We start from the raw sequence: 16821 nt of genomic DNA, 5'->3' as shown, positions 1-16821 counted from the left end.
TTTCCTGCTGCTTACAGGGGGTTGGACTGGACGGCCTGTGAGGTCTCTTCCAACTCTACGATTCTATGATTCTATGAAATTAGTGGAAGGACCCTGGCAATGGTTTGTTTTTTTAGCACTCCCTTCATGTTCTTAATGGAAATGTTGCCTTTAGTTTTATATCCACAACTAAAATAAAATGATCTGAATTTCTGTATTAGAGATCACCTGTAGGGCTGTCAATTGTGTGCTAATAAAATTTTGATCCTTATAAACCCGTATTGTTTTTTGAAAATTTTTGTGGTTGAATTGTGTCTTGAACTTGATTAAGAGCTTAATGTGATGTTTTCTGAAGCAACAGCTGTGAATTATGCCATCCGCAGGCAGCTTTGCCATTCCCTAACATAAGAAAAATCTGAAATATCTGGAATTACAATATGTAACAAAATTTGAAAAAAAAATCTGTTTTTATTTATTTACAGCATTTATATTCCGCCCTTCTCACCCCGAAGGGGACTCAGGGCGGATCACATTACACATATAGGCAAATATTCAATGCCTTTTAACATAGAACAAAGACAAGACAAACATGGCTCCAAGCGGGCCTCAAACTCATGACCTCCTGGTCAGAGTGGTTCATTGCAGTGATTCATTGCAGCTGCTCTCTAGCCTGCGCCACAGCCTGAGCCTGGTTTGAAAGTATCATTTCCTGTTTAATTGTGTGGTACTTACTTTGAAAGTAGTTGTTATGCTCCCGAAACTTCGTTTTTATGGCTGACACAAACCATGTTGAATTAGCTGACACTCGATGAGATATTAATTGAAAAATTATAGCAACATGTGCTGCAGGATGTCCGGCAAAAACAAAGTTTTTGCAGTTTAATAAACTTTTTCCATGTTTTCATGATAGAACCAATTAGAAAATGACATTTATGACCCAGGAACAAAAATCATGTTACATAGTGTTACCATTTGTCGAGAAGATTTACTCTCTTGATAGCACTTGGACTTCTTTTATACTTCTTGCCAGGATTTCCAAGATGTCTTTGAATCCAGTTGTTTCCAAGACACAACATCTTCTGGCCCTGCAGTCATATTGTGCAAACTGTGCTGCAATCCATAGCTTGTATTTCCACAACGTCTGATGTTGTGCATGGATGAGCCAATATTCCTTACCTGCCTCTTGAAAGTGTCTTATTTGTTTGTTTCCTCAGATAGAAGAGAGTGAAGAAGAATGGGGTGTCCCTCATTGCTTCACACTGAGAGGTCAACACCAGACTATTGTTGTTGCCGCAAGGTGAGTGATCTGAACTATAGAGCTTGGAGGCTTATCGTCAGGGTTTCCAGAGAATAAAACACATACGATAGAAGAGACAAGCTGTTTGAAAAGGCGTTGCCCTTACATGCATTTTTAATCAATTTAAAATATGAGAAATCGATATAGCGAAGTAAGATGATGATGGATTTCTATGCAGCTTTTGTCTGGAGTGCAGGGCAAGAAAAGAGACTGACATCTCCATTACGCTTCCTTGCATCCAACTCTTAAAGCTCATTCCTGCCTGCAGTAAAATAAACATTTCCCTTCTTGTTCACAGTAGCCGCATTGAAATGGACAAATGGACTGAGGACATACAGATGGTAATTGACTTGGCAGAGAATTGTAATGGCCCGACTCCTGAATTCCTAGGCAGCAGTCCACCCGACAATAGTAAGTAGAGAATGAGAAGCCAATAATGAAGTAGAATAAAGTCTACTGGTTAACAAGCACAATTATTTTAAAAAGAATCAGAGCTTTGAAGAGTTAGTGTTAATGCTAATACGTTGATATTACATATTATTTAAAATCTTTTAAAAGGCCAAAAATGGCATCCCATCCAAAAACAAAACAAAGTTAAAGCATTAAAATACAATAAAATGTTCAATGGATACTTTAAAAAACTTAAGGTGTTAAACAAGTAAATAATGAATGGCTTAAAAATAGGGTTTTAAATTAGTTTTAAATGAATCACTTCAAAAATCCAAATCTTTTTAACCCGATGTGTTTTTTTGTATTACAGAGAGAGAGTTCATGGGGGTTGTGTGGGCCATGAATTCAGTTTTAACAATTCCAATATAGCAATCTGCATTTCTTGCTTCTCTTAGAAAAACAGTCATGTCCAGAATTGTCCATGTTCCTTAGGAAGGAATTTCGGCCAGGTTTAGTTACAGAAGAACAGAGTTAGAAGGAAAGCAACCGGTTGAATCCTGTTGTGGTTGGTGGCCTACTTTTGTCTCTTGTGTCTTTGTCTCTTTCCTCATTGCTCATCCTACTCCAAACTTCCAAATACTGTCAAGTCACAGGTTTGTGATGCAGTCTTTATCAGGGATGAGTCTTCTTGTGAATATTGAATACAAGTCACAGGGAATTATGGCTTTTCCCTGCCTTTCCTAGAGTCCCCCGAGGAACCCACTCTGGACCAGGAGTCAGAGGACGACCTCAATGCCTCCCGCACCTCCCTTGAACGCCAGACTCCTCATCGTGGCAACACTACGGTCCATGTCTGCTGGCACCGAAATACCAGCGTTTCCATGGTCGACTTCAGCATTGCAGTGGAGGTATCTATCTGCCTCAGAACAACAACCCCAGCCGTAGCCCCGGAGAGCCTTTCTTCCCCGAATGTTAAGAATGTCATTCTCCTTTGTGGGCTTTTAGGGGCTAGAGCAGGCATGGACAAAATTGTGGGAATTGCAGTCCAAAACACCCTAAGGGCCAAAGTTTGCCCAAGTGTAATCAATTCACAATACAATATTAAACTAAGCCCAATTTTTACGAAGTTTATTTAGCTATTGATAAACTGTGTGGCATTTTTCACACTTATTTAATTTCCAAATGATAGTGTTTCCTCCGAGTGTTTTGTTGGCTGCATTTTACCAGTAAATTCAGAAATTTACCCAAGTTCTGGTTGCTACAGTTTGGAATTTGCAGTTTAATGCAATTTTGCTTAAATTTAGGGTTTGTTTCTTTTCCTTTGTAGTTCTAAAACAATCCCTTTTTGCCTTCATTTTCTTCCTTCTTCTATTATTTTCTCCTTCACAGGGAACATAACTGTGTAGTTTAAATAATGCATTTGGCTAGTTTTATGCATTCAGTGTGAATCTGAATCCAAAATGTCCCATCCTCAGCAGACTAAAATACAGAATTACGTGCAACAGTGTTTAATTTTAATAGCTACCCTTTTGAATTTTCATCTGGGACTTCAATTATTAGCATTACTTTTTAAGGCTATTTTGAAGAGCCCTGTTAAAAATATGCATCAATGTGGTTAAGAACAGAATGAGCAAACAGTTCTTATAAAGCAGTAACTCTTCAATAGAATTGTCCCTAGAGGAAAGGAGAACGCGGAAGATCAAGTGAGCTGTAAATTGGTTTTCAAGGTACCTGCAGACACCCATTTTCTGTCACATGCCTCTAGGTTGCTTTCGTTGCATTGTGTAATTGGGCTTTTAAGAACACTTTGAAGATTTCTATCTTTCCTACAGACCAGGTTTATCGATTCGGTAGGGCTATCAACTAACCTTTTAAATAAATGATGGTCTTAAGCTGTGATGTTACAGACGTACTTGCTGGTTGTAATGCCCATTACACTCAGTGAAGCTTGCTTATGAGTAGGCAGTAAGAGAAGGAGTGAGGGTGCCCTGTTCATTTTTAAAGCAAGCTTTTCCTTATTCACCAACATCACCTTATCTTTGTATGATTTTAAATTATCCAAATGAACTCTTAAGCAGATTCCACATTTTGAACTTCGCCTTCAGTTCTGCTGTTGACCTCAAGGCAGACCACCCCTCTCTCTGTTATGATTTTCTTGCTATCAGTGACTGTCCTTCCTTATCTGCTGGACCAATCAGTGATCACCAGTCTGTTTCCATTTGATATGTCTGCTGGTACTAACTAGAAAACTTGTCTTTTTATGATATTCTCCAAAGTAATGAGGTAATAGGAATTAGAAAATAAAAAGGAATATAGTTGGTCCTCCAGATCCATGGATTCATCCAATTATTAACCAGCTACGGACAATGCGGTTGCTGTTGCCCGCGTTTAGTCTAAAACTATTTAGTTGCTTGTGATTTCCTTTTTTTCATCATTTTAAAAATGTATTTGTTATGCAATGCTTTTGACATGAAATAAATAATCCAATTATAGCTTGAAAATATTCAAAGGGAAAATCCAAAAAGTAAATGTTGATTTTGTTGCTCACCAAGCTGCTGCATAGGCATACCCTGCGGCAGCCATTTCATAGATCCTTAGGCTCTTTCTACACTGAGTTGTTCACCATTTTATATAAGGGATGGCAGTTTACATAATGGGTCTTGAACATCCATGGATTTTGGTATCCACATGTGATCCTGGAATCACATCTTAGCAGATACCGATGGCGTTTTCAAAATTGGGCTAGTTTATATTGAAGGTGTTAAAAATCAGCTGTCCTGGGTATTATTGACAAGGAAAATGCAGTGTGTCCCTTCAGCTTCCACTGGAGACACTTTAGAACATTATTAAATCAGAAAAAGAATGAATTGCCTAAGAAAATAGAGTGCTGTTGATTAGTCACTCTATGGTATGGAGGGGTTTTCTGCTGAGCAATTGAAACAAAAGTCCTACTCTAGACATGACTAGCACCTGAATTTAGACCACTAAAATCATAGCCGCGTATATGTGTGTATAACACACATATTGGCCAATAACGTCCATAGTCAGATGTAACTGTGGTGATTGAGCTCTGCCATAGTGCTTATGGTAGATTATGTACCCCCCCCCCAAAAAAAAACCCCTCAACTTTCCAGCCTAACTCCATCCCAACTGAAGGGCTTTCAAGGGGCTGCAGATTGGGGCTCTTGGAAATGATGTCTGCAACACTGTTTGAGGGTGAATTCGGAATAGGCAGCTGGAGAGGATCCTTGGGGTCCAGCAACAACTGCTTGGCTCAGTGCACTCCCCGACCAGGGGAGTACTGCAGACACCATTTCCCCTAATGCTCTGCAGCACTTTGGAAATCCTTTGATGGGAACACCATCAAGCGAACAAGGGAGGTCTTGGAGATCACATTCAATTAATCCTTAACGATTATGAGATCGTAACTCCAGTTTTTTAGCCATTATATCTATATACTTAATAGATATAGATAGTATCTGTCAGAGATATTTATAACCCAGTTTTCATTCAAATGATTTCCTAAAGCAAGTAAATTTGAAATCGTTAAATGCAAGTTATTAGGCATGTGTAATTCTTGGCATCATAAGCTTTGGAGGCATAATAAAACTTCACACTCATGAAGTAACACTTTGGTTGTGCTATGCTATCTAGTTAGAACTACAGTGCTCAACTAATGCACATTACCTGTTGCACATTGCACATCAGTGAACATGCACTGCATATTCATACACAATGGCTAACTCCCCCTTTTACAACCTACGACTAAATATGACATTTGCAAAAAAGAGTAAAGGTTCAGCCAAAGATGTGACATTACTCACCTTACCAACAGATGCTAGTCATGATTTCTTTTTCTTTTTGGAATACAGACAGAAAAAATACCCTTCAAAAACCCTTTCCAAGCTGATTGGCAGTGCATCAGTTCAAGGCTTGTATAGAGGGAGGACATGGGTTTTTAAAATTGTAATCTGTAAAGTAAACTCACTGTAGTCATGGCTGACTTAAGTCCTATTGCCTTCACCAGGCCTTCTTAAAATGATTAAATCTAAAGTCTGCACATTATGCTTGACTCTCTCCATTTATTGAAAAAATCTTTCATTTTCACCCACATCTCAAATAGCTTCAGTGATGTAAACACTGAAATTTTGGATGCTAAACCTGACTACAGTTTTGGAAAATTTAGAAGTTGTTACTCTCAACCATTTCTACTAGTTGAGGTAAAAGCAGATCCTGTTTCAGAAAAAATCCGTTTACATATAAGCCTCATATAAAAATGGTAGAAAATTCTAAATCTTATTAAAATTTCCAAAGAAGAAAAAAAATCACCTAGTTAAGTTTTTTTTTTTAAAAAAAGGATCTTTTTATATGAGACTTACCTGTTTTCCATGAGCCTATTTTATCATCTGCATATGATTTTCTTTTAGTTTGTTACACAGCTTCTCTCCCTTTTTCAGAACCAACTCTCTGGAAACCTTTTGAGAAAGTTCAAAAACAGCAATGGATGGCAGAAGCTCTGGGTGGTATTCACCAACTTCTGCATGTTTTTCTACAAATCCCACCAGGTAAATGGTTTTCCGAATTCAGGAGAAAAAGCTATGGTGTTAAAAAGTCACTCATGAAAAGGGTTTCTTTCAACCCTTCTGAATTGTGTTCAATGAAGCATTTCTGAGGAGAAAGGAAGCATGTGAATTGTGGCCTCCACAGCTGCTGCATCAGATTTGGGGAAGCACTTATTGTAAAGCAAAAAAAAAGAAAAAGAGATGGAAATATGCTCTCCTGGACTGCACTTTTCAGGACACCCTCTGCAGCCTCAGCCTGGAAGCTGCTCCTCTTTCTGGCACTTCAGTTATCCATACAAATGCCACCTCAGGGACAGCTTGGGCTGAATCATAGGGAGTCCTGGAGCAAATGAACCAGCACAGTGTCTTCTGTGTAATGGCTAGCTGTGCACCTGGCTATTAGGGTAGCAGGAAGCTGACCCCATTAATTAGGGAACACCAGTCATTACTCTTACCACTTGGAGAGAAAGATATTAATAAATTTTCTGCTTGTTCTGTAGGCATTTGAGGAGAACTCTATAAACTCTATAAAATCACTATAATGTTTAAGTGGAAAATGTGTGCTTAATGTCCCTAGCATGCTCCTGTTTGCAGAAGTTGATGAAAAAAAAATCTGTAATCTGAATGCCCACTTAGTTGTAGGTTTTATGAACAGAACCGTCCACTCCCCATTTTGTACTTTGTTAAAAGAGACAATTATTTTGGGAAGAAGAAAGGATCTGTTGATATTTTATCTCCATCTTAACGCTAGTTTAGAACACTGGCTCTGTGGGAACAAAGGAAATGATCAGATTCCCACAGCCTGTCAGTGGAGTGGGATGCAAGGAAGTCGTCCTTATTTCTGTCCATTTATCTTATCTCTTGTATAGGAGCTTTATCACAGGTGTGGCAAACTACTGAAAAGCATCAGCATTTCCAGCATGACAGTCTTAGTGCATGCACACAGACTGTCATATCAGCACTCTGATTCCTACTCTCATGCCCAAACTCGTTCCAGTCAGCTGAGCAGCATATGTTCTGGTTATTATTGGGATGGGAGGCTGCCAGAGAATAATAACAGGATCTCCATGTCTTGCTAGGAAAGAATTCTGCTGAAAACCTTGACAGCCATTTCTATTAGTTGAAAATGACAGTACTGAGCTACATGAACCACTGATCTCACTCAGCTCACAGCAGCTTTTCAGTGTCCTACATTCTGCTCCAAAAATTGCACAGCAAACAAATTATACAAGCATAGTTTGAACACATACTCCAGTCCCGGACTCTGACTAGTCACAAATACAGGCACTTGCTTTTCTGTTACAGAGCAATCACTCCAACAGCCATCACTGAAGACCCCTCTTCCTGACCCTCCTTGACTTGTGCTCCTGTTTATTTCAGTATCACACTGACATAAGCTGAAGCCTGCACAACCCCTACTAAGATGCCATATCCTTGTGCAATCCTTGAGATCTTAACTGCTTGCATAATATTTACACCAGTGAAGCCATAAGTTGCTTCCAGCCTGTGCCCGTTTTTATGCAAATGTTCCTATGAATGTGGAGCTAGTATTTATTTATTTATTTACAGTATTTATATTCCGCCCTTCTCACCCCAAAGGGGAGTCAGGGCGGATCACAGTGCACATATACATGGCAAACATTCAATGCCATTAGACATATTACATATATAGACAGACACAGAGGCAATTTAACATTTTCCAGCTTCCGGCTTCATGAGGGTTGCTCAATTCCGGGCACAGGGGGAGCTGCCATTTCACCATCCACTTGTGACACCGTGTCCTTCTTGGAGTACTTCCTCATTCTTCCACACGCTGCTGGAAGGTTTTTTTATGGAGTCATAAATTAGTTAAATTAGCCTCCCCACATAAAGCAGTACTTAAATTTTCTACTCAACAGGTGTAACTGTCTTTCGAGCTGCATAGGTGAAATAGGAGCTTGGATAAAGAGGGCCCCAGCACATAACTGATAGATACTTTGAAGGACATTGGAAGACACTCTATACAGTGCCTATGTGATATGGAAGAGGTCTTTCAAGTGTCACCAAGATGCTCCATTTCCCTAGCACCCACTGTACCCACACTTCCTAGTGTGGTTGATATTCTGAAACTCCAACAGAAAAGTATAAACCTAAGAGACTGCATAGCCTTCTGAAAAACATGAATTCGGCATTGTGTGGAGAACATTTTTGATTGGCAGGGAAAATGTTTTTAGGGTTAAGCCCATGTGTTGGTTGGTTGGTGGAGCAGAGGCCATTGCATGAAGCGTCTCTGCTGTTTTTCTCATGGCCATGTTTATCTTTCCTTTGTAGGACAATCATCCTTTAGCAAGCCTTCCTCTACTGGGTTATTCTCTTACCATTCCTTCTGAATCTGAGAACATTCATAAAGACTATGTCTTCAAACTACACTTCAAATCCCATGTGTACTATTTTAGGGCAGAGAGTGAATACACATTTGAAAGGTATGTCTGTTTTCTGTCATCTATTTCAGGAAAATGGGACAGAAATTTGGTTAAGAGGAGAACTTCAAATCCAGAAGTTGAAAAAGTAGTACTTTTTTTGGACTCCCAGCTCCCAGAAAGTCATCAGTCAGAAGAGCCACTGCTCCTAATGCAAGCATCAAGACATTTTACATTAATAAGCATGTTTAATTCAGTTGACCACATTTTAACCATTTGAATATTTTGGCTGGTTTAACTGAAAAGCCAAGCTAATAAAATTATCATAGAAAGAAGCTTCCTACCCTCAGCCACATCTATGGCGTACTTGACCCCTAGAGTACCCTCTTTAATCCCAGCCTTCTTGGAACTTTTGTCTTGTCTTAATGCAAAACAGGAGTCAGGTATGTCTCCTCATACATTATTCACATGAAAAGAGCACTGTGTGCCATACTAGCTGGTTGCCAACAAGCCTGCTCACATGGTAGGCTTTCTCTTGACAGTCAAACACACCAATGTGGATCTGTAGAGACAGAGGGGTTTGCCTCTCTGTTCTGTCCTTCAGACTCTATTCTGGAATTCATGCAATGCTGCCTTTACACAAGCTATCCACGAGTTGAGGGACACTCAACAGCTCTGGCCTCAGGGCCACAGGATAGCCATCTGCTTAGCCTAACTTCATGCTTTTCTTTCCATTGCGTAGGTGGATGGAAGTGATCCGAAGTGCTACAAGCCCTGCCTCCCGAATCCGTGTTCTAAGTCACGAGGAATCACACGTTTATTGATGACTGAACTCCAGATTTTCATTCCAGCAATCGCTGCCTTTCTAGAGGACATTGAAATTTATTTTGTCCTTTTTAAATTTAGTAAAACATAACCTTGTCTTTAAACAGTTGTTTCGGGACAGCCTTTTGTAATATTGCCTCAGCAGGATTGTTTACTGTTTTCAGCCAAGTGACGGTTTCATGTCTTGTAATTGTCCTTCGGTGTGGTTTTTTAGCTTGTGCCAGTATTAAAATATTGTCCTTGGAGTGCCAAATACCAAAAGACATTTCTTTGCCTTGAGATTTGCACCAGAAATGCACTACAATTTTTGTAGTAGCTCCCTATTTGGTATTTTCCCTGGAAAACAAAATGCCTTTTCTTTATGAGACAAACCTTCCAAGTAATTAATTAGTACACTGATTTTTTTTAAAAAATGTACCTCCTCTGTATTGTGTTAACAGCCTTCATTATAAGGAGCAGTCGAAAATCAAGGAAATACCTTTCATACTTTATTCTCAATGTTTCTACACATTTTGTTTCTAGAAATTAAAAATGCCAATTAAACGTGTAGCTTCCTCATTTCATCTCATCAATAGGAGTCCATTGGTATAGTCTTTCCTAGTTGAAAATATATGTCCTACTACCTTCCAGGGTGAACAGTTTACACAATTATTGTATTCAATATTTAGAGCACTGATATCAGATGAAAATTGAGAAGAGCTGAAAAGATGTGGTTACTGATCTGACAAAATGTTAACACTTAAATAGTACAAGAAATGTTGTGCCAATTTGTGTTTCAGTAAATGACTGTTTCATTGAGAATATGTAGAATCATTAAGACAACTATTTTAAAGGAATTCTTTCTTTAACACATATCCAGAATATATAGTTTTTCTGTACCTCTCCATTACCAACAGTGGTATAAATTAATTCACAATTTGTGTGTATAAATAAGTAAGATGCATCCAGAAGACATTTAAATCTCCTTTGTTTTAACCAAGATGTGCCCAGCCAGAAGAAACAATATTATGAAGAGAATGTGACAGAAATGAGATTCTTGTTGGTGATTGTGATTTTATTATATACAAGTTCAACCCAATTACCACATGAGTCGTTCAGGGTGGAAACTGTAGCTAAAACGTCAAGTAAACAGAATAAGGCTCTTTGTTAACATCAATGTCTTGCTTTGATTTGTCAATCATACAAAATCTGCCTCTTCTACAAGGCGTGGTTGCTTATCATAAATTCACTGTGCAAGCATGGATAATGGGATTGCATAAATACACAGAGTTAGGCTGTTAATTCCCCATATTTTAGCACTGAGACCCCATATGAGCTTCATAAATATGGCCTTCCTCATAAAACTTGGCTGAGTTTTCCATTACAATAATCTTCCCATGGGGTCTGTTTAAGTATATTATCACTGCCTTTTCCTTCCAGGGATCTGTGAAATTTGAAATTCTGGTTTTCTGTAAAACATTTCCATTAAAACCACCATAAACACCCCCATTGAACACACATAAAAATTGTTGTATTTCTTTATTTTTGTGAGAGGTAAGATACAAGGAATTGAGAATAGCTTGATGCGTGACATTAGCAGATTTCATACAGATTGATAAATAGTATTGCAGAAAAAAATAAACAGCACTTGAGAACAAGGACTGGTCTTTCACCAGATGTTTCTCATGATAGCTAGAAGTGGGACATCCATAAGCCCAGTTTATACCCAGATAGACTAGAATTCAGGGCGACAGGTTTATTCCCAGAATACTGTGTATGCACAGTTCCTAAAGGCAGCTGGCTGGCTATTGCTAACAGCAAACTGTTAGGCTAAATGGACCTTGGGTCTCATCTAGCAAAAAACCTCTTAGCTTTAACGAACAGTAAAAAAAACAAATTAGGAAGGCAGCAATTATATTTTATCCATCTACTTCAAATTTCCTAAGCAGGGCTTTGTTCTGTGTATGCACTATATATCTTTAGCATGAGATACTAGACAACAGACATGTGGGCAGATATGCTGAAGCCTGCCTTTTATAAAAGAACCCACTTAGAAATAAGTCTTTTATACAAAGTCTATTGCATCTGTTTATCATACCTTTGCTTATGATAACATCGTAATACAATTCCACTTTACTGAAACAAATTCTTAGACAGCTACTGAAAACAGTTCTGCAGAATCTTAATTTATTGTGGCATAGTTTTATGGCGTCATGGTTTTTCTACAAGAAGTTCCTAGAGAACTTTCTGATACTATACACTGACCAGAATTCACTCTAGCTTCTTCATATTTAGAATATGCCATCATGTGCTATATATGTTTCCCATCAAAATTTGCAATTCCCAAAGTATCTGAACAGAAACATTTAGCTGACATCCTGTTGGTGAATTATGATCAGTAAGTCAGTTATGCGATCCCAGATCATATTTTTAGTTGTTGCAGAGCTCCGAATTCTATTACAACCATACAACAACCAAAAGCCCCTCAAAACTCACATTGTAAACTACACAGCTCCACTGCCGCTGCCCCCCCCCCCCCCCAAAAGCCTACATGACAATGTCTGTTTTGTCAGAGAGCGGGGAGATTAGCTGGTTAAGGTGGGGATCCATCTACTCACCTGTACCAGGTTGTGATACAAGGAACCTCCTAAGGACCCCCAAAATTCCCTTCAGGTGTCTGTTGCTGTATGACCTGGTACAGGAAAATGGCTGGATGCAAACCCACCCCGATTCTTCCATCATGAAAAAAATGCCACTGGAGGGGGGATACCTGCAAAGTGGATTTGGAGTGACATAATATGCAATCACTCCCAATCCAGGATCTCAGCCATATGATGGTGGGGGAAATCAGTAAACAATTTTAAATTTATATTCACACAAATCCAATAATGCCATTAAAACTTCGCAACATAACATAATAGCAAACAGTCCTACACTTTGAATTTTAGGTGGGCACAAAGGCACTAATGCTAACATTAGGACACCCAAAGAACTATTATATTCCTGATCATTACTTTGAAATAAGGACTTGAAAAATGTTAATTCTAACTTTAAAAATGATGAACTTGTCAAAAAAAAGTTGCCAATTATTATTTTGCTAGTTTTATGAAATAGCACATTTTCAAAAGGGTAAAATTTTGTCACCAAAAAAAATTTCCACCAAACATCACTGGATGAATGTGCTTATAAGACGTATGAATTTGGGGGGGGGGGGGGGGGTTCGTGTGCATACACATAGAGGGACACAATAGGACAAAATAAACTAGTAAGTGGACCAAAAAGTCATAAAGCTTAAAACACAAATGCAAGTCTGCTGAATCCAAATGCATGTTGAGTTTATCTTTGCCCAATTTGGCACCCTCTGGGTATTCTGGACTTCAGGCTCCTCTATAGGCAGCACTGCTGGGTTTCTGCCCATAACAATTCATAAATCCAGAAGGTGCCAGACTAGGAAAACTTCCTGTATTCTGTAGACCAAAACTGCCTCTTGCTTTTCAGTCTTTCAGACCACCTTTTCTTATACATATGTACTGCCACTTTTAACTCAAGAGAACTTGTGTGCCAATAAATTTGTTAGTCTTTAAATGTTATATAAGGTGCTGTCGCTTTTGCCACTTTATTTATACATTTACAACTTGAACAGCATATCTATAAGGAAAAAAGAAAGGACCAGTTTAGCCTACACATGGCAAAATGTGGGAGCATACACGGCAAGGGGAAGACTAAGCCTTGGGTTCTCATGCACAAAACTCACTGCCACAATCCTTCCTCTTCAAAAAGGGTGGACAAAAAAGAAGTCAGGTTAATGAAGGGTTCACCTATATATGCATAAGCCAAGACACCCATTCCCTCTTCTATGCAGAGACGGATGCACAATCCCATCGTAGGGTATTAGGGCACAAACCTCTGACGTGGTTCTAAAACAGTTACAAAAATATCAGTGCAGCATGGTTTCAAAATTACAAAATGCAACATGGAAGTCAAGAACAAAGCAAGTGACTCAAACAAAAACCCATGGCACCTCATTACATGGTGAGAGGATAGGAGCAACTTTCACTATTTCACTAGAAGTTCTGTGCACAATGGCCTTCTACCATCTAACTCCAACTCTCTTATGTAACTGCAACAGAGTTTTCTTACGAAACACATGGAATATGACTTGACAAAACACAAATCTTTCTAGTTTAAAAGATTTGATTTACGCTTACAACTTGCTTAGCACCTAATTTTGGGAAAGTGAAACTTTTTTTTCCAATCAAACATATTCAAGACAGAAACTATATTTACCAAGGGATAGAAAACTGCTTTTGGGAGCACATCGAACAATTGAGAGAACAACACACTTCAAGTATTGCATTTGTTTAGAAGAGGCTAGTTCTAAAAGTACGTTTAAGGGATGATAAGTAGTAACCTTAAAAGGCCAAAGTAAAATCCTTACCTCAAGAATTTAATAATACGCTTTAGAATGAAGACATATGACTTGGTTCCAACTAAGGGTGAGCTGTCGACTTTTGTTTCAGAAATTTACATCTATATTCCCTATTTCAAACCAGATAGTGCACTAAGTTTGATGCATGTATTCTGGGAAGTGCACTAGAGCTAAGCAGAAAGGTCTTGAGTACTAAGCTACAAAACCCAGTCTTCTACAGCATGAAGCTATGGTAACCAAAGTTTTATCAGGCTGTTCTAACGAGTGCAGATACACTCAAGGCTACCTGAATTCAATTTCATAAATCGGCCAAATCCTTTATTTCATCTCCAAACCAAGCAACTCTTCAAAAAGCCATTTTGTACAAGAACATATTTGAGATTGGCCGAAATTCCAGATTTAGTTCTAGAGTAAGCATTATTTGTGGGGGGGGGGGGGGGGGGAATGGCCAAAATGACCACATTTTCAAAACTGAGTTTTCTGACTCCCATTTAGCAATTCTCAAAGTGATATTCCTAGAAAAGAGATTTTTACATTATCCTTACAACGGTGGGTTACCTACCAAAAACTTCTGGAATCTGTAAAGTTTTAGGCTGTGTACAGACACTCCTGAAAATAATAGTGGGGATTGTGGCTACCTACAAAGCTGGTGGACTAAAACCTGTCTTTTTCTTGTCACTTCTCCATCAGTATGCTTCAAAGGAAGCTATTAACTTTACTACAGTGTTTTCCCCTTGGAGGTACCTGCAGGATTATCATTCTAAATATGTGACTGGACCATTTTTAAAGGATTAGTGAATGTTAAGGAAAAAGGACTAGAGTAACATTCTACTGCCACTCAGAAAGATAGGGTAATCACCAAAACAGAGTAACTTCAATTTCTCTCTGTCTAAAGAAGAAGATCCTTACAGATGCAGTGAGTGAAGTTCCACACCTGTCTCAGCAAATATCCTTACTTCGTTTCTATGCTAGTATAACAGAGTAGCACATTCTCATTCTTGTTTTACTACAAATGCTTTGGCTCAAAAAACAAAGATTAAACCCTGCCATTCAGTTGCCTTTGAACATTTGGGATTTTTAAACTATGAAAACAAGGTTTTCTGTTGGACTTTCAACATGAATGGAGTAGAAGTAACCAAAACTTGATCTTCCATTAGAGAGAATATTGATGCCACTGAATAACCCAAGTACCCATTGCTTCATTTTAATTATACTTTTTCAACTATATTCCACTCACCTCAAAAAATTTCTTTAGAAAACTCCAAATGAGATACCCATCAAATATTTGAACATTGTATTAATTCCTTCTAATTAGAAGAGAGATTAAGTTCAGATGATGAATGACAAAAACAAAACAAAACAATAAAATATAGAAAGTAAACGTATAGTAGTCAGAATTTCTATATTAGGTCTAGATGAAATGTTTATATCTTTTTCCAGCTATGGAACAAATTTATTGCAATTGTGGGTAAAAATATGTATAATTTTCCATAACAATAATTACATATATTTTTGATCATTTTAACTGCCGTTATTAAGCGAGGATTTTAGGAATGATTTCAACTTATTCTTTTCAAATTTAGTCATAATGGAAATGTTCTGGTTTTACAAAATAATTTCAAATAAAACTATTAAAAGTGAATTCAGACTTTTCATTGGCACAATTTTAAACAGATATAAAAAACACTAAAAAATCATAGAACTTCAAAATGATGCAGTAAATTAAAATAACCAAAGTCGTACCATGAGTAAAGACCCATCTCTAGATCAACAACAAAGAACACTATTGTGTACAAAACAAGAGAAAAGTTCTGCATCTGAGGTACAAACAATTATTTTATAGCACGGCTTTAATTATCTGACCTATAAATACAAGGTCAGGTCAAACCAGTTGTCATATAATTCAGTTTTCATATATCAAAGGCAAGCCAATAATCAGTCATGATCTGCCAAAATATTTACCTCACTAGTATCATCTACAGAAGCACTTGGCGATTTGTACAGAGGGATTTTCTATGCACACTGAGCAAGTTTCAGTTAAAAAAAGTGACTATATACAAATCTGTACACGTAGCCAATAGAACATTTTCCAATTCACAGATTCGACTTAAAGCAGTTACCTTCAACATTGTGAGACCCAAGATCCACCTGAAACCCCAATCTGAAATACACAGCTCACTTAATTTCTCCTCCCTAAGTTTTCCTTTTCTCAAAATATAAACCTAAAACAAAAAAAAGGGTGGCAACGCCATTTTAGATTGGGACAGACCCACTTCTGGATCTGGGTCCATTTGCTGAAGGTCAGTGACTGAAAGCAATATACCTGAGATTTCACAATAGCTTTAGTTTCCTAACTGCAATCAATCCTAAATATACATCTCAGAAATTTAAAAAGATACCTCCTTTGAATATGTGCATTATGGTGGGTTTTTTTTAAAAAAAACTATACAGAGCTGAAAAACAATGCCCGCGCTGCCTCTTCAGGATTGTCCATACATTGAATATGCCCAACTGACCAACAGTCAAGCAGGCGCCTCCAGGATCCCCAGGGAAGCAGGCAACGCCGCAGAGGAAAGCTTCAGTGGGACGATGCACTCCCTCCGGCCACTGAATACCTGGGCGGAAGGAGGAAAAAGGAGAAAATCTTACACAAAAAGAGACACCAAAAGGTGGGAAGAAAAGATGTTTCCAGTATTGGGGTTTGGCGGTTTAGTTGTACAAAGTACTTCAAGAAGAAGCATTAAGGAGTATTAAGGATAGCATATTCTTAATATATTCCAAGGTCTTCTTGTCACATGTTCCTTTCAAGCAACTTACTCCAAACAGGTATGCTAAGTTTTAGATCTACAATAGTATCAAGGCCCCACCTAAATAGACTAAAGACACCAGATCCCAGCTGATCTTGGATGCTAAGCGGGGTCAGCCCTGGTTAGGACTTGGATTGGAGCTAACCAATGAATA

General features: G+C 38.3%; 2 protein-coding genes across 7 annotated transcripts in view; one reads left to right on the top strand and one right to left on the bottom strand.

The window, feature by feature from the left end:
• Nucleotides 1-9995, top strand: part of farp1 (FERM, ARH/RhoGEF and pleckstrin domain protein 1) — a 240549-nt gene extending 230554 nt beyond the window's left edge. For all 5 annotated transcript variants that reach the window (XM_008106936.3, XM_016992295.2, XM_003218697.4 and 2 more), the window contains exons 22-27: nucleotides 1194-1276; nucleotides 1575-1687; nucleotides 2411-2574; nucleotides 6124-6231; nucleotides 8539-8690; nucleotides 9370-9995. In XM_008106936.3, the coding sequence (XP_008105143.1) occupies nucleotides 1194-1276; nucleotides 1575-1687; nucleotides 2411-2574; nucleotides 6124-6231; nucleotides 8539-8690; nucleotides 9370-9451 (702 nt within the window). In that variant the 3' untranslated portion in view covers nucleotides 9452-9995. The remainder of the gene's footprint in view (nucleotides 1-1193; nucleotides 1277-1574; nucleotides 1688-2410; nucleotides 2575-6123; nucleotides 6232-8538; nucleotides 8691-9369) is intronic.
• A 958-nt stretch (nucleotides 9996-10953) lies between these two features.
• The window catches only part of stk24 (serine/threonine kinase 24), a 56184-nt gene continuing 50316 nt past the window's right edge, over nucleotides 10954-16821 (bottom strand). For both annotated transcript variants that reach the window (XM_008106935.3, XM_008106933.3), the window contains one exon: nucleotides 10954-16475. In XM_008106935.3, coding sequence (XP_008105142.1) covers nucleotides 16439-16475 — 37 coding nt within the window. In that variant the 3' untranslated portion in view covers nucleotides 10954-16438. The remainder of the gene's footprint in view (nucleotides 16476-16821) is intronic.

Source organism: Anolis carolinensis, chromosome 3 (genome assembly GCF_035594765.1).
Source record: "Anolis carolinensis isolate JA03-04 chromosome 3, rAnoCar3.1.pri, whole genome shotgun sequence".
NCBI classification, from domain to species: domain Eukaryota; kingdom Metazoa; phylum Chordata; class Lepidosauria; order Squamata; family Dactyloidae; genus Anolis; species Anolis carolinensis.
Note: the sequence above shows the minus strand (reverse complement) of the source record. Positions and strands in the feature narration are given on the sequence as shown.